General features: G+C 39.9%; 1 protein-coding gene across 18 annotated transcripts in view; it reads right to left on the bottom strand.

Annotated features, from left to right (window-relative positions):
• APBB2 (amyloid beta precursor protein binding family B member 2) overlaps nucleotides 1-27,037 on the bottom strand; it is a 476,036-nt gene that overhangs the window by 294,905 nt on the left and 154,094 nt on the right. For all 18 annotated transcript variants that reach the window (XM_081232470.1, XM_081232469.1, XM_081232466.1 and 15 more), the window contains one exon: nucleotides 756-824. In XM_081232470.1, coding sequence (XP_081088596.1) covers nucleotides 756-774 — 19 coding nt within the window. In that variant the 5' untranslated portion in view covers nucleotides 775-824. The remainder of the gene's footprint in view (nucleotides 1-755; nucleotides 825-27,037) is intronic.

Raw genomic sequence — 27,037 nt, 5'->3', positions numbered from 1 at the left:
AATTTTAGAATTTAGGGACATTAACATCTATTTGTCCATGGTTTAAATTTACTTATTTAGAGACTCAGAATTTGCGGATTGGTATGTGCCCTAACAAATACAGAATCTACCTAGATCTTTGCCACTTACAGTCCTATATTATGTTTAATTCAAAATGTCATTGCAATTGCTTTTTTCTTATTATGTTACTATGAGGCTAAGAATTAAATCCCACACCACGTTGAATGCAGACTAGCATCCATCACGACACAGAGAAAGGGGCATACAATGAAATTAAGTTGGTTTTCTTATTAAGGCCTGAAATTAATCAGCATTAGATCCAGGGAGAATTCTGAATTGGGAGCTCTATTCTAGACAAACCCCGCAATGCCTAAGATGCTGTTTATGTAGACTCACCACCAATGCCTCCTTTGTTCAAATTTAACAGTTCACAGGCTATATAACATGCAATCCTACATGGCAAAATGTGACAGAGGTTTAGTTTTCTGTTATAGTCAACTAAAATGTTTTTACATTATGATATTAGTAGAGTCATGCAATTAATACATGCATGCAGTTAAGTTCAATTACTTCTTCTATCTTACTTTAAAGATCCACCTTTCTAGTACATTAGTGAAAAACAATAAAAAAGCCAAAGCATGTTATTATAGTAAATCATAAGTTTAACATCAAAACAATTATCTAGTATATATATTTGTTAAAGTTTTAATAGTCAACTAGTATGCTGCACTGAAACATGTGAAAGTATATCTGACCTGGAAGTACTTCTGACATGGGTCACTGGACGTCAGCAATGGTGCAGGAAATAGGTTATAATCTGAAATCTGAAAAGAGGGATCATTTGAGAAATTAAAACCCCAAATAACAAAGCATGAAAGGAAAAAAGCATAGCATTGAAAATTCTTCTAAAAGCTGTTAAAAATATTAAGCAAATCTTGGCAGACAGTGTCCAAATTTGGTTTACTTATAGTTGGCCAAACCACTTTTGACTGAAATTTGAATTCCTGCTTAACCATATTTCCCACAAACATTTCTTGAGATTTTTTTTCCATGCCAAGTTTAAGTTATCTATCTATTGATCTCAAGTTTCCAATGCTTTTTCTCATTAAGAACATACAATTCAGAAGCCAGTAAAGAAAAAAACCTGGTAAATAAATTTCACCACATAAAAATTTAAACCTGTTAAGGAAAAAAAAAAAAGGCTATAAACACAACAAAGACAAAAAACAAACTGAAAAAAAATTTCATTACAAATGAACTCATTTACAAAACAGAATCAGACTCACCGACATGGAAAACAAACTTATGGTTACCAAAGGGGGAAGGTGGGAGGAAGGATAAATTAGGAGTTTGGGATTAACAGATATACACGACTATATATAAAACAGATAACCAACAGGACCTACTATATAGCACAGGGAACTATATTCAATATCTTGAAATAACCTATAATGGAATAGAATCTGAAAGAGAATATATATATGTGTGTATATATATATATATATATATATATATATATATATATATATATGTAAAACTGAATCAATTTTCTGTACACCTGAAACTCAACGTTGTAACTCAACTATACTTCAATTAAAAAAAAAAAGTTCATACCATAGATGACATAAAAAGGTAAATTCCCTTTATATAGAATGAGCTCTTTGAAATTATGAAAAATATAAACAAGCCTATAGGAAAATGAGCAAAGGACAGAAACAAGTCCTAACAACTAACCTCACTCAAAACTGAAGAAAATGCAAATTTAACTAACAATGACTTACTAGTTTTCCTGTAGCTAACTGCAAAGATTAATAAGCTTGATAAGACATAATCTAAGGCAAGGACACTGGAAATAAGAATTTGCAAATCTTGCTGGTGGGAGTAAAAACTGGTAAAACTCTTTGGACAGCCATTTAGAAACATATGAGCAAATTTAAAATGCATGGACCCTACTGCTCAGCAATTCCTTTCCTAAGAATTTATTTTACAAACAAACTTACATAGACTCTCCTGTTTTAAAAGCAAAAGATCAGTAACAACCTAGCTGTTCATCAGTGGATAAGTGCTTCATTAAACTATGATGCAGCCATACAATAGAGTACTGTGCTGCCATTACAAAAAAATAAATCGAATCTACATGACCTGATACAAAAGGGGCCTTAAGACACATCACAAAGGTAAATAATATGCATGATCGAATTTGAGTAAAATTTTTAAAAGCATATACATATATATATATGTGTGTATGCATATACACACACACACACACTTGCATTTACATAGAAAATGTCTTAAAGGAATAATAAAGAACTAGATACACTGGTAAACTGCCAGTTTACCACATTAGATACATAACAAGGAAAACTGAAAACAGACTTTTTTGTTTTCAATGAGTTGCTATCAGGAATGTCATTTAGAATAACAAACTGCTATATTAATTCAAATGTGGGTACTGCATGATTCCATTTATATAAAGTACAAAAACAGGAAAAACCTATCTATTATGTCAAGATAGTTTGCCCTGGAGGGCAGGAAAGGGGAAGAAGCAAGAAAGTAGCCTCTGGGGTGTTGTGATGGTAATATACTTCTTGATCTGGAGGTGAAAATTCATCAAGATGTAGCCTTATGTGTACATTTCTGTATGCTTACTATAGTTCCATGAAATGTTAAAAAAAAGTTAAATATTAGTGGTTTTCTAAAGCATTATTCAAGTTGAGAAACTTTATATTTGCAAAGACTAAATTCTAATCTAACCTTTCCAAACTAGTAATCTTTTTTTTTTTTTTTTTTTTTGTGGTACGGGGGCCTCTCACTGTTGTGGCCTCTCCCGTTGCGGAGCACAGGCTCCGGACACACAGGCTCAGCGGCCATGGCTCACGGGCCCAGCCGCTCCGAGGCACGTGGGATCCTCCCGGATCGGGGCACGAACCCGTGTTCTCTGCATCGGCAGGCGGACTCTCAACCACTGTGCCACCAGGGAAGCCCCAAACTAGTAATCTTTAATGGGCATTACTTCCAACTTATGATATAGATAATGACCTGACAACCTTGTCTACTGGTCCACCATACATTTTTAAATTATATTTTCACATATTGTGGGTAAGGCTCATTACTTTTGTATAATTAAAAGGATGGGCTTAATTTAGGCCGTCCTGAAACAGCAAGAGATGTTTCCTCTATGCACCTTTGCTTCTGCCCTATATCTTTCTCAACTCCTTAAAAGTATTTCACAATTCACTTTTCCTTTCTTTCAGTTTTTGTCTTCAGTATACCTTCAGTTATAAGCATAGCAGATATGAGGTGATAGCTATCAAGAAAATGAACACCAATAAAGTAGAAAGAAAGCTAAGAAAAGGCCTTACAGGAGTATTTTGAAAAGGCTTGAAGAAAAATTAAAAATTTGCATATCTTAGTTTGTATTATACTTAAAATAAAATATTCCTTTTTCCCCAACACAAAACAAACTCTGATTTCTATAAAGTTAAGAATTGGACATTCTGCTAATCACTTCATTTTTAAAAAGGCCCTGTGCTAGTATTATCATCTGACCAATATTTAATCCATATGTGCCGTGAATTATGCTAGGAGCACGAAGCCCTTTAGTGAACAAAAACACATTCTTCCCTCTTCTGGAATTTATAGACTAGTTGGGGAGACGGATATTAATCAGAAAATTAATCAAATCAGTGTGTAAGTATGTATGTTCTAGAGGAAAAGAATTCAGTTCTATGAGAAAATGTAATGAAGGAACAGGTGATATAGAGAGCCTGGAGAGTCAGGAAACATTCCCCTGAGAAAGTTAAATTTATGTTGCAATTTGCAGACTAAACAGGATTTAGCAGGATAAAGTTATTAAACACCTAAACCCTATGCAAGGCACTCCCTAGCCCTGGAGACAAAGCACAAAAAGCAGAACTATTTTTCCCTAGGTGCTTATATCCTTGATGAATAAATGTAATGTAGTAAAACAGTTTCCGAGGACTTTGCAGCATGCATTAATTCTACATAACTAATAACCTGAGAAAGTATAAAAGCACTCAAGTATGGTTTTAAGAATATTCTAGGGCTTCCCTGGTGGTGCAGTGGTTGAGAGTCCGCCTGCCGATGCAGGGGACGCGGGTTCGTGCCCCGGTCCGGGAAGATCCCACATGCCTTGGAGCGGCTGGGCCCGTGAGCCATAGCCGCTGAACCTGCGCGTCCGGAGCCTGTGCCCCGCAAGGGGAGAGGTCACAACAGTGAGAGGCCCGCGTACCGCAAAAAAAAAAAAAAAAGAATATTCTATAGCAGGTAGCCACTAAGAGCAACATGGAGCTACTAACACTTGGAAGGTGAATTTTTAATTTTATTTAAGTATGCAGTTGACCCTTAAACAACGCAGGTTTGAATTGAGCTGATCCACTTACACCCATTTATTTTTCAATAGTGAATACTGTAATCCTACATGATCTGTGGTTGGTTGAATCCTGGGATGTGGAGGGAATGCTTAATCCCTGAGCAATCCCAGTATTGCTCAAGGGCCCATTGTCATTAATTTAAATATAAATTTATAAACTGATGCTTGACTCTTTGGGGGAAACATTTTAAATAAGTTTGGAACTTCTTGGGTAGGTAAATCTACTTCCAACTCTAAACTTTATGATCAAGTATTTCCAGTGAAAATTCTACATCTGAGTTGAGTGTTAAAAAAAATGCTGATTTTGGAGCCTTTGCATGAAAATAAATGTAAAATATCTCAATAATTTTAAAACATTGATTACATGTTGAAATGATAACATCTTGAATATAATGAATTAAATAAGATACATTGTTAAAATTAATTTCACCCATTTTTTAAAATGTGGGTACTAGAAAGTTTCAACTTACGTATGTGGCTTGAATTATATTTCTATTGGAGAGGTACTGACCTAGGGAATGTAGGTGGATTCTGAAACTTTACCCTACTCAAAATACTATCTTCTTTTCCCAGAAAAAGCAAAGCAAATGCTCCCTCAGCTGTAAGCTAGAGGAGGTATACCAGCTTTCAGAGCAAGTGCCTTTGTTTCCATAAAAATCACATACTGAGTTGCCAAGACACCCAAGACCCAGGGTAGGCCACCACAAGCTCCACGTTAAGAATATAATTGTGGGAATTCCCTGGTGGTCCAGTGGCTAGGACTCTGCGCTTTCACTCCTGGGGCCTGGGTTCAATCCCTGGTCGGGAAACTAAGATCCCACAAGCCTAGGGGTGTGGCCAAAAAAAAAAGAGATATAATCATGATTTCAAAACAAACAATGAAATTAAATGAATCAATCTAGCAACAGGTTTCCCTTCCAGCAGTGTTTTTATGTGTCACATTTAGGAAAATCCATAATGCTTATGTGCCTTGTGACAATGCCAATGGAGCTCAATAAATGTCCGACATGACCACAGAGGAGCAGCCTAAGCAGAAATCACAAAAGCACTAGTAAACAAATAAAGAAGTGAACAAGTAAATTGAATGCCCACTTGTATTTTGGTTCAGTATAAGATGCTATGTACTTTTCCTCACCATTGGACATAAATATAAAAATTCAAAATTATATACATATATATTAGTTCAATGTTTTATATGATAACACTCCAATCCTCAATGCCTTTATTTTTGTCAATACGATACGCCCAGACCAAGAACGCTACAGTAAATTATCTCACTATAATCAGGCACTTATGTGCTACATTTGCCTTAGTAACTGACTGGTCTTTTTATTTGTGATATTGTGTTTGTAATTTAAAATAAAAATAATTTTTCCCTTATTTTTATTGTGTATTTTACCTTTTTTAAATATGTAATTATACACTGTACCCAACAGGCTTCAAACAGGAAATAGATGACACATTCAAATTGAATATTTTGAGGAGGGTCTAATTAAAGGACTATTTAAAAAAAAAAAGTGGGCAGAATAGGAAAATGACAAGAGATAATGCAGACCCCAGGACCAGTAAAAGCAAGTTACCACTCCCGGTCTGAAGGAAGAGAGAGCAGTGTGCAGGGTGAGCACTGCCCACCACCACCATGGAGGTTCACAGCCAGCTTTCAGCAACCTTGTGCAAAACTAGTGTCTTCTCCTGCTCTCAATGCCTGATCCTTTGGCTATAAGGATGAGAAATTACTCCTTAGTAAGCTAAAGTTGTGTGTAACTCCTTTTTTCCAAAAATAAATGAAAACTCACAAGTGTTCATCCATTCAGATCCAGCTCAAGTACTGCATCCTTGATAAAATGTTCTCTGAATTACCTACTTGTTTAATCACTATTATCCCACCACTAAACTTTCTATATACTTCTATTATTATGCTTAATGCACATTAAATTTTTATTTTTATCTTTTTTCCCAACAGAGGGTAAATACCTTGGAAAGAGGACTGCCTTACTTATTTTTATTTTTTTTAACTGAGGTATAATTGACATAAAATTATATTTTCAGATGTAGCACATAATGATTTGATATTTTTATATATTGCAAAATGATCACCACAGTAAGTCCAGTTAACATCCATCACCATACACAGTTACAAAACTTTTTTTTATCTTGTGATGAGAACTTCCTATGTACTTTTAAAGGATGCCAGAGAAACAAATGATATAAAATAAAAATAAGACAAAGATTTCACTTTACCTCTCTTCCCCAAATACAGTTAAAAAAAAAAAATCTGACAAATTCCTCTCAATTTATTTCGCTCTGCCCTGTGCACCGCCTCTTTAGACCCTTAGTACTTCACCTGGTTCCATAATTCCTATCATGGCCTCAGTCTAATCCCTCCTGACACTTCCCCCCAGATCCATCCCAGCTCCACAATGCCATACAAACACTGCTCTGTTCACAATCACTCCCAATCCAAAGGCCTCCAGAATAAAGTTCTTTCAGCCACTGAGAACCTAATACCCATTTGATTCTAGAACTTATTTTTAGAGAGCCCTCTTTTCTCACTGGTTTTTAACCTGGGAAAACTATCTGGGGAAATGAGCCAAGTTAAGTGTGTCCTAACAAATTTCTGAGTTTATGGACCCTCCCCAGCTCATCTATCTTAGCCTGGTGTTGGGCCCACAGTAGGTCTAAACAGTTATTTTTTAGACACTTTGTGATCTTCACAATTCTGAGGCTGCTTGTCCTCTTCCCAGCTTAAGAATATTGGGTGGGGCTTCCCTGGTGGCGCAGAGGCTAAGAATCTGCCTGCCAATGCAGGGGACATGGGTTCGAGCCCTGGTCTGGGAAGATCCCACATGCCGCGAAGCAACTAAGCCCGTGCGCCGCAACTTCTGAGCCTGCGCTCTAGAGCCCTCGAGCCATAACTACTGAGCCTGTGCTCTAGAGCCCATGAGCCACAACTACTGAAGCCTGTGCTCTAGAGCCTGTGCTCTGCAACAAGAGAAGCCACTGCAATGAGAAGCCTGCGCACCGCAACAAAGAGTAGGCCCTGTTCACCACAACTAGAGAAAGCCTGCGCATAGCAACGAAGACCCAGTGCAACCAAAAACTAAATAAATACATAAGCCTGTGTTCAGACCACCACTTAAAAAAAAAAACAGAACAAGTGTGTAAAATTGTATCTCACTCTGCAGGTGGGTTCTAAAGTCAGAAAATGAGGCAAAACTTGACAACAGTCAAACTTACTTTGAAAAATCCTTTAAATTGCCTTAGCACAAAACAGTTTCCATTAAACAATTAAAGTGTGTGCAATTTTATTATGCATACACAATAAAGAGTATTTCATAAGTATATGTATATGCAAATTTTTATTTCAGCATTTTGCTTTTCCATGGAGAAGAGAGGTGTGACATAATATTGCACACTATGGGAATAAACTTGATTTTTTTAAAATTTGACATATAATTACTAGTACAATTTCTTGCCATCTGCATACCTGGGTGCTGCATATCTGCTGCTAAGAATCACTGTTCTGGAAGAGCCTAAATTTACCACTTCTACAACTTAAAATAGAAGGAAAAAATTGCAGCAGTAAAGGTACAGGGACTAATCCTATTGCTAATGTCTATATCTGAAGCAAAAACACTTAAAGAGGTTGATTTGTGATTTTAGCTTTTTGTCTTACTTGAGTCAATGTTCTCAAAGCCAGAGTTCAAAACCAACTCCAAGAACAAAGAAAAATAAACACAGGAAAAACCATGTTTCCGGAACTATATCCCAGGGGAAAACATCAACAACTAGAAAAGAAATATTTTCAAGACAAAACAATAAATGTAGATTTTTCCATTTACAAATTACCTTTATAACTCTTTTTTTTTTTTTTTTTTTTGCGGTACTCGGGCCTCTCACTGTTGTGGTCTCTCCCACTGCGGAGCACAGGCTCCGGACGTGCAGGCTCAGCGGCCATGGCTCACGGGCCCAGCCGCTCCGCGGCATATGGGATCCTCCCGAACCGGGGTACAAACCCGTGTCCCCTGCATCGGCAGGTGGACTCTCAACCACTGCACCACCAGGGAAGCCCCCCTTTATAACTCTTAACAAGAAAATTTTTATGCTCTCCCCACAAACATACTTGATCCCCATTTTTCATATTTCAAAGGTATAACATCTACAGTTTAGAAATAACAGCAATGTTTAATGCTTCTAAGAAGTGCCAACTTAGGACTTCTCTGGTGGCGCAGTGGTTAAGACTCCTCCTGCCAATGCAGGGGACACGGGTTCGAGCCCTCGTCTGGGAAGATTCCACATGCTGCGGAGCAACTAAGCCCGTGCGCCACAACTACTGAGCCTGCGCTCTAGAGCCCATGAGCCACAACTACTGAGCCCACGTGCCTAAAGCCCATGCTCCGCAACAAGAGAAGCTACCGCAATGAGAAGCCCGCGCACTGCAACGAAGAGTAGCCCCCCCGCACCGCAACTAGAGAAAGCCTGTGTGCAGCAACAAAGACCCACCACAGCCAAAAATAAATAAATAAATTAATTAATCAAAAAAAGAACTGCCAACTTAAAATTCGCTGCTGGATAGCTGTGGAGGATGAACTGCGTTAATGGCCTCAATCAACAACTTCTCTGTATCCTCGCTGCCTGCTCTGTCGCTTTGCAGTCCCTTCTCACTGACCGGCCTTGCTATGTCACTTGCTTTGGTTAGTTGAAGGTTAGCAAGTGAGATGGCACAGAAGCTGTCAAAGCATAGCCCATTTCCAGCCCCCTGAGAAAGATATGATCTGTACCACCGCCATGAGAACACACCCAGGCTGGCCTGTTGAAAGGATGTTGGAGACTTGGGTAGCATAGCTGAGTCCTCTTGTCCAAGGCCACTGAGATCAGCCTAAGCCAGCCGACCATCAGACTTGTGGGAGAGCCCTGCAGAGATCTGCAACTATACCGGCAGCTGACTGAAAGCACATGAGTGAACCTAGCAAAGGCTGTAAAAATGACTCATCCATTCTGTAGAAACTAATGGCTACTGTTTAAGCCACTAAATTTTGGGGTGGTTCATTGTGTAGCTCTACTGTGGCAACAGAAAAATGATAACACTAACTATACCCACAACAACCAAAATGAGACAACAGAAGAGCCATTGGGATCAAACCTGAATTGATCCAGGGGAGGTATGATGCTATGTGAGGACCCTGCTTCAGAGAATCAAGTTTTTTCTTGGAGATTTATGCCCTCCCTCAGTTACACAGCACTGTCTTGATCAATATAGGCTGCATCTTTGGTTTCTACAGTTGTTCATTCACAATACACAACCATTTACATGTTGCACATCAGAATATTCCATGACAGCAAATTTTAGGAATCTGTCATAAGGACATATAAGCACCATTATTTCTACCAGGAACAAGTTAAATGTCCATCAATAGAAGACTGATTTAATTTATACAATGGAAATACTATGCAGCATTTATTTAAAAGTGTGTATATTTCTATATTTAGTTATATAGAAAGATCTCTACTAAATATTGAATGAAAAACTAATGATAAAACAGTATGATGAGTATACTGGCATTTCATACCCAGTGCTGGCAACTTTTCTGTATATTTGAAAATTAAAATAAAAAGTTGGAACAAAGGCAGCATGTATAGTGTCATTCTTTCATAAATTTTTAAAACTATTTTTATGGTAAAATAAAACACAGATTTAGAAAATCACACAAAACAAATAGTTTATTAATTATTATAAACAAACCACTCTTATAACTACCACCCAGATCAAGAAACAGATTTTTCTAGCCAACTCAAAATGCCTTTCCTCTAAAAGTAAACAAACTATCTTGAACTTATCATATTCACTTCCTTGTGTTTCTTTATGATATCATTACCCAAGGTTACAACTCTGGTCAACACAGTTAATTCTTATCCATTTTTTAAAAAATGTGACATGTATTTTAAGTTATGTTTACTCTACCTCCCCCATTTTCCTTCTCTTTATCTTACAATTTATTCCTTAGAGAATCTGGACCACTTGAACTATGGAGTTTCCACAGTATGAATTCTGCTGACTACATATTCATGGTGCAGGTTAACATGTTCCTCCACCCTCCGAATTTCCTGCAAATTGGCAGCTGGATTATGAGGCTTGAAAAACACTGAGATTCAATCCATTTGGTTGTATGATCTTTCATCAGGAGGCACACGATATCTGGTTTTCTTGGGTTTCTAATGTCAGATGCCATTGTCGCTCAATGCCCGGATCCATTAAATCAATGGGGGTTGCAAAATAATGATAGTCTAATTCTCTCATTTCATTTTCATTTACTGGGTGGAAAAAAATTTAGGAAGGGCCTCCCCTCATCTACTACGTGGTTATCCAGTGATCTGTTCATATAAGAAAGGCAGGGTAAACACTTGGTTCTTTCTTGACCACTTTTAAGACAATGAATTGGTGATCCATTAACCTCAGGTAACCAATAATTTGTTTTTCTTATCATCAACCCTCACAGATTTAAACATACTTGGAATTCTTATTTTTGAAGCTCTAATTGCACCATGCCAGTAGAAGCTTCTTCAAGTTGGCTCCTGAGTCCTTCTGACATGGTCCTAATAATCTTTGATAACAACCTTGCTAGCTATTATCTTGAGATGTCTGGGCTCATCTTGTATCTCTCCAGTTATTTTCATTGTTTAAAGCTCACTCTTTAGGAGATACCTTAAGAAGAGTTCATGGGAACAATATTTCCTCCTCTCACTTCTTGCATGTTAATGCAATGTTGGTGTTCTTCACATATGCAAGTCAATATTGCTAGACATAAAAAGTACAGGCTCATATTTTCTTCTCTTAGAGGACCTTAAACATGTTATCCCATTTTCTTCTGATATAAAAGGTTTCTTCAAAAAGTCTAACAATCTAATTCTTTTGCTGCTGTTTTTCTCTTTCTTTCTAGATGCCCAAAGGACTTTGCTTTTTCTTCTTTTTAATCCAGTAATTTTACTACAACATCTTGGCATTGATTGTTCTAGGGTGATATCCTAAAATACATAATTTGCCCTTTAAAAATGTCGTTTAAAATCTTTTTCTCAGGAAAATTTTCTTGAAATATAGTATTTGTACTGTTCCCTTGCTTTGGTTTGCTTTTCCTATTATGGTATGTTCAATCTTCTTTTTCCTATTTTTAATATCTGTCACTTTTTCCCAAATTTTATTTCTTTCTTCATTTCCTTTCAATTTTTAACTTTTTCCTCCTTTTCACCCTCAATTTCTCTTAGGGCAGTATTTGTGGTATTTATCTGATTTTGTGTTCCATCTAAGAATTTATTTCTAAAGTGATTTTTTTTAAAATTTCTAATTCTTGGGCTTCCCTGGTGACGCAGTGGTTGGGAGTCCGCCTGCCGATGCAGGGGACACGGGTTCGTGCCCCGATCCGGGAAGATCCTACATGCCGCGGAGCGGCTAGGCCTGTGAGCCATGGCCACTGAGCCTGCGCGTCTGGAGCCTGTGCTCCGCAACGGGAGAGGCCACAACAGTGAGAGGCCCGAGTACTGCCCCCACCCCCCAAAAAATAAATAAATAAATTTCTAATTCTTTGAGCTCTGTCATCTTGTCTGAGATTTTTCTAATTCAGATTATACTGTTCTTTCATGTCTTGGATAATTTTTAATTATCTCTTTTTCTTTTGAAGTAATATATTAGTTTTTTTTAAGCATATCTTTTTGGCATGTTTTCATTGTCTATAAGGATATAACTGTGTTCCCTTTTTTTCTTCTTAATATTAAGTCTGTATGGGGTTTAATCTTATTAGTTTTCTGTACTTTTATAAAGTTTCATGTAGGTGCAGAACACTGGCAAAGTTAATAAATAGTTCATAAAGGAATGAAAAGACAAGTTCATCAAAATGTTAACAGCAGTAATCTCTGTGCAGTAGGATTTAGAAAAGTGTCTTCTAATGTTTCATATGTTGATTTGTGTAAATTTTTAAATAATGAGTATGAAGTATTTTCATATTCAGAGCAAAAGAGTTATTTTCAAATTGAAAGAAATAAAGTGTGTACATGAAGATATATATACACACATGTCATATATCTTTTAAAATAAATAGGTAAAGAAGTAGCAAGCAACCCATCCCATTCCCCTACCTGCACTGCATATGTCTCCTATTCATAAATGAAGGCTCTGGGGTAAACGGTGAAAAGGCTAAGTTTTACTAAGGAAGACTAGTTTCGAGTTTGTGAAAAGGAACACAGCTACCACCCAACTGCTTTCCATGCTGTATTTGACAGATTTTACTCTGCAGCTCAGAAAACATGTTAATAGGACTTCTCGTGGTGAGAGGAAGAGATTAAAAAAGCAAAGAACCCTGTTGTGACAGTTTGGCACTATATGGAAATAGCTTACAGTGCCTGCAATTCATGGAACAAAGATAACATCTTTTCATAAATCTATACTCCAAGACATTCCAAATATACACCTGAGAAATGCCGACGGCAGTGACAGCAAAGCACCAAACAGAACAATTGCAAACAAGAATGAGATGAAGCCTTAATTTGCTTAACTGGGCTTTAATATACCTCTCAGAGAAAACATAAGAGATGAACTGCCTCATAAAGCAATGGTCTTCTCCAGTTCTTTTTTTTTCTTTTAACAAGATAATTAAAGGAAACGAAAGAGCAAGGATCTTGTTAAATTGGCCAAGGAAAATGATTTCATCTGAAGTAGAATGCACGAGTTTTTGAAGAAAGGATTTCAAGTTTCCCCACAGAGCTGACACAGGTCATTCGGTAATGCCTACATCAGAAAGTGAAGCCATTCCAAGGATAGACAGCATGGAACACCTGGCAGGCCCTATTAACAGAGGCAAGACGGAAGGCTGCGGGAACCATGGCCTTGTGGAAAGAGCACTGGAATGGGGAGTCAGGACACGTGGGATTTGACTTCTTGACTTGTGACTCTGAAGAATCTAGTTCATTTTGTCACCTGTTAATAGTTCTTAGAAAAACCCATTATTCATTCCCCTATCGTATCTCGGTAGTGAGAACAAAGGAGGTAATGAGAAAAATCTCTGCATGGCAAAGACTACAAGTGCAAAATTATTAGTTTATAATGAAATTGTGTTTCAATTGCTAAATATCAAAGTCCCACTGTGCAGTAATGTTGTGAATTAAAAATCAGAGGAAGGGAAATGAGGGTCCAGGTATTCTGAACTCAGGAGAAGAAGAAACTATGTCCACTTCTCTTCTCCTCTAAGCTCTAAGACACTTTTCTGAGGGAAAGGAGAGGCAGATAAACGTATACCTCAAAAGCGACTCAAGATTCCATGCCAGATCCTTGACTGAGACAGTGATAAGAGCCAAGGGTCCTTTATGGTTTTGGCTGGGATTCATCCAGAACAGGCTATGCCCCCAAATGTCACCACATATGGCTTGCCCACTGAGCCCGAATTTCTAACCAAAGCTCCAGGGATAAAATTAAGCCCTGGGTAACTAACAATTATTGAAGGCTTCCTCTGAGCTAAAATACACAGTGTGCACAATCTTCCTCAGATCTTACAAGCCCTAGGAGGTGGGTACCATTATTCTCCTCCTTTCACAAGCAGGACACGGAGCTATATGGAGATTAAGAAACATGCAAAACATCAGGCAGCTAATAAGCAGCAGGGCTCAGGCTCCAAACCTGGTCTACTGATTGCAGGATCCTTAGTTTAATATTCTACTCTACTGCCTCTTCCAGGAAGCGGAAAGAAAGAGGGAGCTGGTGAAGCAGGGACTCCAAAGATCCCATTTACAGAGTTTATGGATCCCTCACCTACCGGTTCCAGGAGAAGGTGAGTGTCATAACCAAGCAATCAGGAAATGGCTTCTCCCCCGTCGCATAACAAAAGCAACACAGAGCTTTCCTTCTGACTTGCCTCCTAATTATCTCTGGAGCTCTCTTTTTCCGCCAGAGAAATCCTTTCCCCTCTCTCCTTTGGACTTTTCCTGATGCTTCTAACATCACTTCCCCAATCCCTCTCCATGAAAACCAAATCCACTCTACATTTCAAAAACTATAGTTTCATCTCATTTCAACACATTATGCATATGAATCAATCCTGATTTCACCATAAAGCGGCTTAGAAGAGATTTGGAAATTGCCTGAGTAACAATAATTTCTAACACTTTTATCATATTGACTATTTACCAGGCACTGTTTCAAGACTTAGGTATAGTAACCATTTCAATCCTTATATTCACCCTATGAGGAGGAAACTAGTATTATCCCCATTTTACAGATGAGGTAACAGGCAACAAAATACTGAATAATTGCTCCAGGTCATATCTGCAGCAGGTGACGATGCTATTTTGTTTTCAACATCTCTGAACTTCAGTTCTCTCATCTTGAAAATAAGAATAACAATAACATGGTTACTAGGCAGAAATGAAATAAACATGCATAAAGCAGTTTAACACAATACTTAGACTCCCCCATCTGCCTCTAGTATTTCTGGGATCATCCTAAGGTACTACCCAGAAATTTTTAATTGGATGAGATCAAGGAGATAAGAGAAGTGCCCAGTATTCACACATGCTGTCCCATCTGTGCATCACAACGCCCCTTTGACGCCAATATTACCTCCCCTATTTTACAGATGAGAGACAAGAGAAAGCGTGGACCTTTTGCTAGTGACTGGACCAGGCCTTGAACCCACATATGCATCCTGTCTTTCCAAGGTTTTTAAGGGGCTTGAGGACAGGGATAGCCCAGTCTTCTAGTCCCTTCATCTTCCCCTTGTAGCCAGACCCAGAATAGTGCATGCTGTATAAATTCCACACGCAACCAATGCTTATGTGACTTGCCAGGGTTACCTTTCCCTGGGAAATCAAGATGTAAAACCAAAATCAAATACAACAATGCCACATTTACTGACCCTGCCCAATTAGCAACTCCTCCGATTAGAGGGGGAAAAAAGAAGGATGGAAGGAGAAGGAATGATGGAGGGAGGAGAGGAAGAAAAGGAGAAGAAAATGCCCAAGACTGCAGACATTGTGATGAAACATAAACCCAAATGGTAATTGCCATGTTCTCTCATCCACTTCAGGATTTTTTTTTTCCCAGAAGGATATTAGCTACCGATCTTGCTACTGCTGTTCCTTCTGGGTCCTTCAGCTAGGACCTGAAGTTAGAGGCCTCAGAGAAGACCTGCCAGGCCAGGATCACCCTTCTCAGAAAGGCGACAGGAGGGAAGAACACTGCTCTCAGCCCTGACCTGCGGGCAGAGGCCACCACCGGAACAGGGCGTTCTTCCCAGCACCGGATGCCCACTCACAAAGGAACACCACCATCTCCTCTATCTCCCTCCCATCAACACCTAAGACCTAAGGGAGGACAGGAAAGTGGAAGTCAAGGGTCACTGCTGGGGAAGCCAAAACAAAAGGTGACTTCCAGATGAAGAACCACACCCATCACCTCTCCTGCTCTCACACCCCATATTCTATTTCTTTAAAAATATTTTTATTTATTTATTTATTTATTTATTTTATTCATTTTTGGCTGCATTGGGTCTTCGTTGCTGTGCGCGGGCTTTCTCTAGTTGTGGCGAGCGGGGATTACTCTTCATTGTGGTGCATGGGCTTCTCATTGCAGTGGCTTCTCTTGTTGCAGAGCACGGGCTCTAGAGCGCAGGCTCAGTAGTTGCGGCGCACAGGGTTAGTTGCTCCATGGCATGTGGGATCTTCCCAGACCAGGGCTCGAACCCATGTCCCCTGCATTGGCAGGCAGATTCTTAGCCTCTGCGCCACCAGGGAAGCCCCACCCAATATTCTTAAGCTGGGAAGAGGACAAGCAGCCTCAGAATTGTGAAGATCACAAAGTGTCTAAAAAATAACTGTTTAGACCTACTGTGGGCCCAACACCAGGCTAAGATAGATGAGCTGGGGAGGGTCCATAAACTCAGAAATTTGTTAGGACACACTTACGTGGCTCTTTTCCCCAGACAGTTTTCCCAGGTTAAAAACCAGTGAGAAAAGAGGGCTCTGTAAAAATAAATCACCACCTTCCCATCAAATCTCCTTCTCAACTTCCCTAATCCAGTGAGGCAGACATCCAAGCGATGTCTCAATTATGTCTGACTCCGTCCCTCCCCGGCCTCCATATGCAGTTGGGGACCTGGCACCACTGATCCATCTCAGAAGCTCCTGCCAGCTGTATTCTCCTCCCTTCATTTCCACGCCAAGCTTTTATTACTCTCCTGGAGGCCTTCCATCACCTCCTGATCACCCTTCTGCCCTCACTTCGATCCTCCTGCACTCTCCTACAGATCCATCTTCCTGAGAGAATCCACCACCTTTATCACCACCAGACCATGTTCTGAACCATTAAAAGTGGTACTCCAGGGACAGTCCTGGGTTTGAATTCTTTCTCCATCATGTCCTATGAGTATCTCTTTGGGTTAAGTCATCTAAACTCTCTGTGCCTCAGTTTCCTCAACTGTAAAATGTAGATGAGAGTACCTACATCAAAGGCTTGTGGGAATTAAACAGGCGAGAGCACGTGAAGCATTCAGAACAGTGGTGGCATACAGTCTGGGCTATGTAAGTGTTAGCTATCATCATCATTGTTATTATTTTAAGAGCACCTCACTGGCTACCAAATAAAATCCCCACTCCATTGATGGGCTCTCAAGGTACTCCATGCACTGGCCCAAACTGGCCTGAACTTGTCCCTAATCTCTATGGACATAGGCCTTTCCTCTACCGCCTGACCCCAAAGGGGCACCAGACTGGGCTCTGCACCCTTTCCTGAACTGCCTGAAATTGTCCCACTCACACGCTCCTACTGGTGGGTCTGCCTGGGAAGCCCTGCCTCCTACCAGTGCCTGTCAAACCCTCAGCAGCACTCAAGGATGAGCTCAAACGCTCATCTACCCAAGGTCATCCATCTGCCATCTGAATTCCAGCACACGGCCCTGAAGATGTTAATAAATCTAGAAGGTTTCATGGTCCTGCCCCTACAAGAGCTACTTTCTGGTCCACCTTAAAGAAATAACCTTCGTCCTCTACGGGCTTCAGTTTCCTATCTGTAAAATGAGGCAGTCAGAACAGACAGCTTATAAAGCTTTCTTCTGAAGGCCCTTGGATTATACAAACAATGTCTCCTTGTTCCTTTGGGAAAATCTTTCATTAAGGAAGAGGGTGCATAGGGTAACCACATGTATTTTTATTTTTTAAATGAATGACTAATTGTTTTAAGTCTCAAGTTCTAAGGTTATGAAAAAAGTGAGATTTTATTAGATGATGTCTACAATTCCTTTCTCTTTATAATTTGATGACCCTATGACTTATAGTCCCCTTTTTCCCTAACAGCTTAGAATACAACTTCATTTTATACTTTATATTATCTCCATGATGCATACCACGGGGCTATTTCTACTTTCCCCATGGAAAACAATTCATTGAGTGCTACACCCAAAGACCAAGACAGTAAAAACAAAAACAAAAACAAATCCAAATTATTTCCCCTACCCCTCAATTCGGCAAGTGAGAATTCCAGGATAAGTTTTTTTCCATAAAAATACAGATCCAGCCCCCAAATTTCTTGAAACCACCAGGGTGGAACTTAGCCATAAAAAAGTTTGAAAAGAAGCAGAAAATTTAATAATACCATTATCCTGAAATCCAATAAAGCCTGTTGGAGCTTCACATTTTTAAGAATCAGACTATTTATGCTATTACCCCTAGTACTATTATAGTTTCCTATAAAGCCATAAATACACATAATGTAGTTCACCAGAACAGTGACTAAGACCATCACACAAAAGGACATAAGGAAGATAGTGGCCATGAAGTATGGCTCCGTGGCACTTGCAGGTTCACACAGACAAATTCATTTATTTCAAAAATTATATTTCTAAGGCCACAACTCATCATCTTCAACTGTGAACAACTTTTAATACAAGTTAGAACTTCCTTTTCAGAAACTGTTTTCACACAGGCTAAAGGTCATACTGAATATCAAGGGACATTTATAAGGTAATCACAACACACAGGATAAAACTTGTAACACCGCATCTTCATATTTGCTTCAGTTAGCATTGTGCTCACCTTTAAGTAACAGAAACCTAACAAAGAGTGGATTCAACAAACTGGACGTAGTGGACAGGCTTAGGGCTGCTAGTGTTGGTTCAACAGGTTCAACAGGAACAATGTCAGGGCAGGTATCTCTGTGATGCCTTTGGCTTTTCTTTTCTGCTTGTTACCTCGTGGTGACATAAGGGCTGCTGTGCTCACACATCTTATCAGCATTCGAGGCAGAAAGCAGAGGAAAGCAGCAAAGGATACTGACAGGCTCATTTGTCAGGTTTTATCGGGACAATAGCTCTGTGCCAGAAATCCCACCCCCATCCCAGTGGACTTATTCTCAGGTCCCACTGACCAGGACTAGGTCACATGGCCATGCTGGCTACAAGGAATGCTCGGAAGTCAGGGGTCAGGACTGGCATGTTGCCTCAGACCAGCACAACCTACTGTCTGAGGCTGACCACCACACCACCCTGAATTAAATCTAGGTTCTAACAGCAAAAAGGGAGCAGGATATGGGTACTGAGTGAGTGAGCAACTGTGCCTTCATTTTGAGTCTCCATCTTAGAAATAAGAAAGTCATCCATTAGAGAAGGTAATTAATTATAGTGTTTCCAAAGTGTCTTCAGCTCCCCACACCATAAGCATCTACTACATATAAAGTCATATTTTATAAATTCAAGGCCTATAAAAGCAAAAATAGTTGTTTCATCTTTAGGTTCATATGCTCTGGCTTTTCTCTATATATATAAATAGGTATAAATTAGGTAGTCAAATGGCTAAAAGGTAGGTATCAAGCCTTGTTGCTGTGAATCCTGATCACAACCCGAATACTAAGAAGCTTTATCTGACATGAGGTTCATCTTTCCCCAGGCAGAAAGGCCACATTAGCTGTGATTCAAATTTTTAAGGTACCAGACGGGGGAGAAACATCCTAACTGTTCTTTCCCCACCTTGTTTCCCTGCTTCTCTCAGCCTCCTCCCTGCTCCAACAGGTGCATCTAATTAACACCCTGGCCCTCCCATGGGACCATGCCACCCATCTACTTAACACTCAGCGGCTTCCCACTGCTCTTAGGAAACAATCTAAACTCCTTACCAAGGCCCTCAAGTCTAACTGAGCCCCGCCTCCTTGCCCAACCTCGTCTCCCACCAAGCCTCAACACATGCCCGTTCTGCGGGGGCCACCCAGGCCTCCTTTCCATCCCTTGAACTGTCCCTAGCCCCACAGCCTGGAATGAGCTTTCCTCATCCTTCACGCGGCTGGGCTTGTCTCATCCTTCAGATCACAGATCAAATGTCACTTCTCCAGGGACATCTTCCTTCTGCCGCCCTATGTCACATGGGCCCCGCTCAGTAATTCTCATCACACCACTGACTCCTCCACAGCACGGACCACAATCCATAACCATCTTCCCTGTCGAGTAGCTTTCCCATCGCCTGTCTCCATCACCAGAATGAATGGAAGCTCCAAGGGAGTGGCGACCTTATCTACCTTATTCAATGCTCTATCCCCAGAGCCCAGCACACAGAAAGGGCTCCAGACCATTAGTTTTGCCCCTGTGCTTCCTGGATGGGCTCGACGCCGCTGACCTCTAACTCCCATCTACATCACTAACACCTCAGCGTGGCCACCAAACAGACACTGCATCCCCGGGACCTGGCCCCTGCAATCTTGACCTTGGAATTTCCTCTCTCCCCAACAATTTCCCTTGCTCATAACCCCTTCCAACTCCTCTCACACTGACTGAAGCAGTCAGCACAGTGGTTAAGAGAACACACTCTGAAGCCTGACAGCCTGGATTCAAATTTCAACTACACCACTTACTATATAGCCTTAAATAAGTTACTTATCTCCTCTGTGCCTCGATGTCCTCAACTGTAATTGAGTGATAATAGTAGTATCTGTGTCACAGAGAGTTGTTGGGATTATAAGGATACACCTGAAGTGCTTAGAACAGCGTCTGGCTATGTATGTGTTAGTCATTAATAATAATATAGGGCTTCCCTGGTGGCGCAGTGGTTGAGAGCCCGCCTACTGATGCAGGGGACATGGGTTCGTGCCCCGGTCTGGGAAGATCCCACACGCCGCGGAGCGGCTGGGCCCGTGAGCCATGGCCACTGAGCCTGTGCGTCCGGAGCCTGTGCTCCGCAACGGGAGAGGCCACAACAGTGAGAGGCCCGCGTACCGCCAAAAAAAAAAAAAAAAAAAAATATATATATATATATATATATATATAAATAGGGACCCTGGTGGTCCAGTGGTTAAGAATCCGCCTTCCAATGCAGGGGATGCGGGTTCAATCCCTGGTCAGGGAACTAAGATCCCACATGCCATGGGGCAACTAAGCCCATGCACCACAACTACTGAGCCCGCGCACCACAATGAGGAGCCTGCATGCCACAGCGGAGGATCCTGCACGCCGCAACAAAGATCCCACGTGCCACAACTAAGACCTAACGCAGCCAAAAATTAAATAAATAAATAAATAAATATTTAAAATAATAATAATAATATAAATAGGCATTATTATGAACATGCTTTGTTCTCACCAGGCTATCCAGTCCCTTGAACCCTTCCCGTGTGACCCTACTTCATGAGGTCCCTCCATGATATCCCATTTCACATGCTCTTCAAATACCACCCATGGCACCTGCAATCCCATAGCTGCTCTGCCACTACAAGATCAGAATCATACCTAATACCAGACCTTTATGTCCTATTGGAGGAAGACGTTCTCTAAATCTGTTTTTTAGCTCTTGAATTTCACTGCTTACACATATCTTTACTGGCCTTCCTCTCCTCTAAAGTGCTGCATCACATAATTTGAGTCTAACTGATGCAGTTACTACCTTTGGTCATGTCTACATATGATAACATAAGCTCTTTGAGGACAATATGTAACTCTTCTCAATACTCCAGAGAAGCCAGCACAGCATTCGAGTACAGCAGATGCAGCATCAATCCTTCTACTGTTTGGCTCTGATCACCCCCCTCCAGCCTTAACTCTACTCTCTCTCTCAACCAGAAAAAAAAAAGGAAGCCTCTTTTAAGCTTTGTTTAAATTGGACCCTTCAGTGTGAGGAATAGTGGTTTCAAAAACAAAAAGCTTCTATCTCCTGATGTTCAGGAAATCCTCCTTAACCCTAACCAAGCCCCAGTCACAAGGATAAGATGGTAGCAGGTATGCGTGATTTAGCCAAGTCATGGTGAATTTACTGGTATCAAGTTCCAAATAAGCAGCATGTAACTTAAGCTCTTTGAAGAATGTTCTTGTACCCTAGGAGATGGGGATCAATTTTTCCCATAATTGGACACTCCCAAGAAAGAATTCAAAGGAGAAATCAAGTGTAATCCCATGGATTTAAGTATTTTCCATAAACCTAAAAGATGAAGAATGACTAAAAAGTTTAGATGTAGCTTTAATAAAACATTCTCAACAGAATATTCAGTAGTACATGCTTGCTATTTTCTATTTCTATACTATCTACCTACCTACCTATCTATCTATGCATCCATCCATACATACACACATAGACATAAATACACACACACACACACACACACACTCATAAAAGGGAGGTCTAGAAGGTACAGATGCTAACAACAAGCAGACCTATCTCGTGACTCTGCAATATACCAAATCATTCCTTTCAGAATTCTATAGGTTTCATTTTGTAATGGTTTTTGTGACCTTCATTCAGGTCATCCAAGTTCACTTCCCCCAAGAACAATTTCAAGTTTGCATAAATGAGCAAGTGTCCAGGAAACCTGGAAAAATAATTCTATTTGCTTTGGTTTCAAAATTGTCCCATAAAGTTGCCTATTTCTCTTCTTTCCTTTCCCATCTTCTGCTCCCAGAAGATGGGTCTTAAGCTCCCAAAGTCTGGCTGGGGCATTTTCTCCCAGTTACTCCATTAGCAGAAAGTGCTGTGGCCACCTCCCTGAGGACAATACATCCTTCTCATCTCTCTGAGTCAAAGCCTGTCTGCGTATCCAGAAGGCTAATCCATCCCCAACATCCCAATCCTCTTCACATGGAGTGTGGGAAAAAGGCTGCTCAGAACCCCCTACAGTTATCCCAGAAATGCTGGGCATGCAGTCTGCAGGTACTCACCACACTCTACTAACAGGTTCTCTTGAAGCAAGAAAGCTAGTCTTTAGAAAGATAAAAGGGAGGCAAACTTAGCTCTCTCCACGGACTATTTTGCCATCTTTTCCAGAGTCTCATTCCACCACCAACACAGGCAGGCTTCCTTCCAGGATGTTGATTCCTACTGCTAAAGACTTGACATAGGGCTTCTTAGTTCTGTTCTCTCTTTTCTGTTCCTACAGGGGAAAGCACTAGGTCCAGAGCATCCTTGTGAAGAGGAGACTTTTTTTATCACAACAAAACAGGATTTCAAATCTCTAGCTCAGAAGAAGCAGATTATAGAGAAGTTTTTTTTTTAAAGCAAAAATTTACAAAGAAGAGATTTGAATTTGGATGATCGAACTTTGATTTCTGTCTCCAGAGAAGGATAAATATATAGAAGTAACCTTTCTTTATTACTCTTAATATCAAGATAGAACCTTATTTACTAAGACATGAAATAAGCTCCATATTTGTAAATACCTAAAAATACTGCCAGTAGACAGCCCTCAGGTAACCATTGTCACAGCTTGGGTTCACATGCCATGTTAAAACCTAGAACCTAACCTACTGATTCTGAGAGGTGTACAGAAAGTGGTATTCCACAAGGAATGCAGTGGCTACTGATGAGACCGCACTTCACTACACTACACAACTGTGGTTACTCAGGTACAAGGCAACTCAGTAAAAGGATCTGCAGAACACCCATCCACTGAATTAATATTTACTTACCACTTATTTATGTTTAAAGTTCTGAGGAAATCAGGGATTGCAATCTGGTGATTCAAAAGTCTTACAAATCCTTTAATCAGACTGCAGTGATAAAGTTTCTAATCAATATGGTGAGCAAAGATGACAAAGAATGACTGCCTGTTTCAAATACATAGAAAAACTGAATAAGATATAACTAATGACATTTTAAATACAAAGAAAAAAAGTCAAAATCATGAAAAATAAATCCCTGGGCCAGAAATGAAGATGGAACTCAGAGTCAGTGGAGAAAGCTGAAGCTTTGAAGACTTAAAGGCTAGGAGAACATGATATAGCCTTAATGTCTAGGGCCTAAGACTCTGATGATCCCTAGGAAGGAAAGGGGCATACAGACAATAGGGCCCATGAAACTGGCTGGCTAGAGCTGAGCTATTAGCTTAACGGGGCAGTCATACAGGGTTGCCCCTCAGTAGAAAACATTCATGCCCCCCACTCCCTAAGCTTTGCAAGGAAGCTTTTATTTGCGGATGGGGTAAAAATAAATAAATAAAAATCAACTTTTCAAAACCTCACCAATATGAAATCAACATTCCAAGACTGTTCCCACATGGTGGTATGGTATCCACATACATAATCTCCATGTAGTAGCAGGGCCCCAGGCCAAGAAAATAATACAAAAAATGGTCCAGAAGCAATGATACCCATAGACACTGACTGAGACGAATAAGAAAACTCCTCTGGGCTCCCACAGTCCCAGTCCCATGAAACTCCCATGTTAACCCTCACGGAAGAGGTGCTCACAGTCACAGGTTAAGACTGAACAAGAAAAAAAACCACTCTAAGAAACAGCCAATGCAGATTGAAAAATCTGTGCCCCAAGAGCTAAAAATAGTAGAAGAGTGTGAAAGAGACTTTTAAAGTATATTTAAACAATTGAAAAAAGTAAAAATGGGGTAATATGGAAGGACAGCAGGTGAAACTGAAAAAATCTACTACAAACTCCAAAAGTGAAGGAAGGGAAAATTAAAAAAAACAAGATCGGACGTCCCTGGTGGCGCCGTGGTTAAGAATCTGCCTGCCAATGCAGGGGACACGGGTTCGATCCCTGATCCAGGAAGATCCCACATGCCATGGAGCAGCTAAGCCCGTGTGCCACAACTACAGAGCCCATGAGCCACGACTACTGAACCCGTGTGCCACAACTACTGAAGCTTGGGAACCTAGAGGCCATGCTCCGCAACATGAGAAGCCATGGCAATGAGAAGCCTGCGCACTGCAACAAAGAGTAGCCCACTCTCGCCACAACTAGAGACAGGCTGTACGCTGCAATGAAGACCCAACGCAGCCAAAAATAAATAAATACATAAATAAATTTATAACAAAAAATAAGATCCCTCCCTCTCTCTCTCTATAGATAGACTGATTCATCTATAGAAAGAGAGATACACATACACACAAATCAATTCTACTTCCATGCACTAGCAACAATCCGAAAATGAAATTTATAAAAAAGTCCATTTATAATAGCATCAAAAAGAATAAAATAGGAATAAATTTAACAAAGAAGTGCAAGACTTGTACACTGAAAACTATAAAACATTAAAAGAAATTAAAGGAGACTTAAATAAATGGAAAGCTATCCATGAACAAAGATTTGGAAGAATTAAATTATTAACATGGCACTACTTCCCAAAACAATCTAAAGATTAAACACAACCCCTATCAAAACCCATCTGGTTTCTCTGTAGAATATAAAAAGCTTATCCTAAAAAGGGAAAGAATCGTCTTTCAACAAACAGTACCGGTACAACTGGATATGAACATGCAAGAGAAGAAAGTTGGACCATATACAAATATTAACTCAAATGAATCAAACACCTAAAGGTAAGCCCTAAAACTATAAAATTATTAGAAAAAAAAGGGAGTAAATCTTCAACACCTTGGATTAGGCAATGGTTTCTTAGATATGACATCAATAGTACAAATGACCAAAAAAAAAAAAAACCAGATAAATTGGACTTCATCAAAGTATAAAACTTTTGTGCTTTAAAGGACACTATCAAGAAAGTAAAAATACAACCCACAGAACGGGAGAAAAATTGTATGAATCTGATAAGGGTCTAGTATTCAGAATATATAAAGAACTCTTACAATTTAAAAAAAGGGGGGCTTCCCTGGTGGCGCAGTGGTTGAGAGTCCGCCTGCCGATGCAGGGGACGCAGGTTCATGCCCTGGTCCAGGAAGATCCCACATGCCGTGGAGCGGCTAGGCCCGTGGGCCACGGCCGCTGAGCCTGCGCGTCCGGAGCCTGTGCTCCGCAATGGGAGAGGCCACAACAGTGAGAGGCCCGCGTACCGAAAATAAAATAAAATAAAATAAAATAAAATAAAAAAAGGGTACATAACTCAATTTAAAAATGAACAAAGGATTTGAAAAGATGTTCAACATCAGTAGTCATCAGGTAAATGCAAATCAAACCCAGAGTGAGATACCACTTCACACCCACCAGGACAGCTATAATCAAAGAGACTGACAATAAAAAGTCTGGCAAGGATGTCAAGACACTGGAACCCTCCTATAGTACTGGTGGGATTGCGAAAGGGTTCAGCTACTTTGTAAAACACTAGCAGTAACTCAAAAAGTTAAAGATAGGGTTACCTTATGACCTAGCAATTCCACTCCCATATATCTACCTAATGAAAACATTTGTCCATTCAAAAATTTGTACATGATTGTTCACAGCAACATTATTCATAACAGCAAAAAGTGGAGACAACTCAAATGTCCATAAACTGATGAATATATAAACCAAATGTGGCATATCTATACAATGGAGTATTATTCAGCAATAAAAAAAGAATAAAATGCTGGTAAGTACTATCAATACAACATGGGTGAACTTTGAAAACATTATGTTAACTGACAAAAGGCCATAGAGTCATCCCTTGGTTTCCACGGGGGATTGGTTCCAGGACCCCTACTAAACATCAAAATCTGCAGGTGCTCAAGTCCCTTATATAAAACAGTGTAGAATGTGCATATAACCTACACACATCCTCCTGTTTAATTTAAATCATCTCTAGATTACTTATAATAACCTAATACAATGTAAATGCTATGTAAATAGTTGCCAGCACATGACAAAGTCAACTTTTGCTTTTTGGAACTTTCTGGAATTTTTTTTCCAAGTATTTTCTATCAGCGGTTGGTCGAATCATGGATGAGGAACCTGCAGATTCAGAGGGCCAACTACATATTATGTGATTCCAGTCATACGAAATGTCCACAATAGGCAAATCCATAGAGACAGAAAGTAGATTCTTTGCTTCCTGGAGAGAAGGAGAGCAATGTGGACTGATAGTCAATGATGGATACAGGGTTTCATTTCAGGGTGATAAAAACATCCTGGAATTAGATAGTGGTGATGGTTGTACAACTTTATGAATATACTAAATGCAACTGGATTTTACACTTTAAAGGGGTGAATTTATAGTATGTTAATTATATCTCATTTGGGGGGGGGAGGGATGCAAAAACCCTCAATGCGCAAGTTCAGGAATAGATAAGAAACAGCCAAAGAGGGAATTCATGAATTTGAAGATGGCTCAGCTAATAAGGAGGATTTGTTTTAATAGGGGTTGGAGATTTGCCAACAAAACAGTATCTTAAATTTGGGTCTTCTTTATATTCTCCTCTGTACTATACCTTGCCTCCTAGTCCTGTCAGGTAAGGAGCAATCTTACCCTTTTTGGTTAGA

The sequence above is a fragment of the Mesoplodon bidens genome, assembly GCF_964165515.1.
Source record: "Mesoplodon bidens genome assembly, chromosome: 1".
Lineage (NCBI taxonomy): Eukaryota > Metazoa > Chordata > Mammalia > Artiodactyla > Ziphiidae > Mesoplodon > Mesoplodon bidens.
Note: the sequence above shows the minus strand (reverse complement) of the source record. Positions and strands in the feature narration are given on the sequence as shown.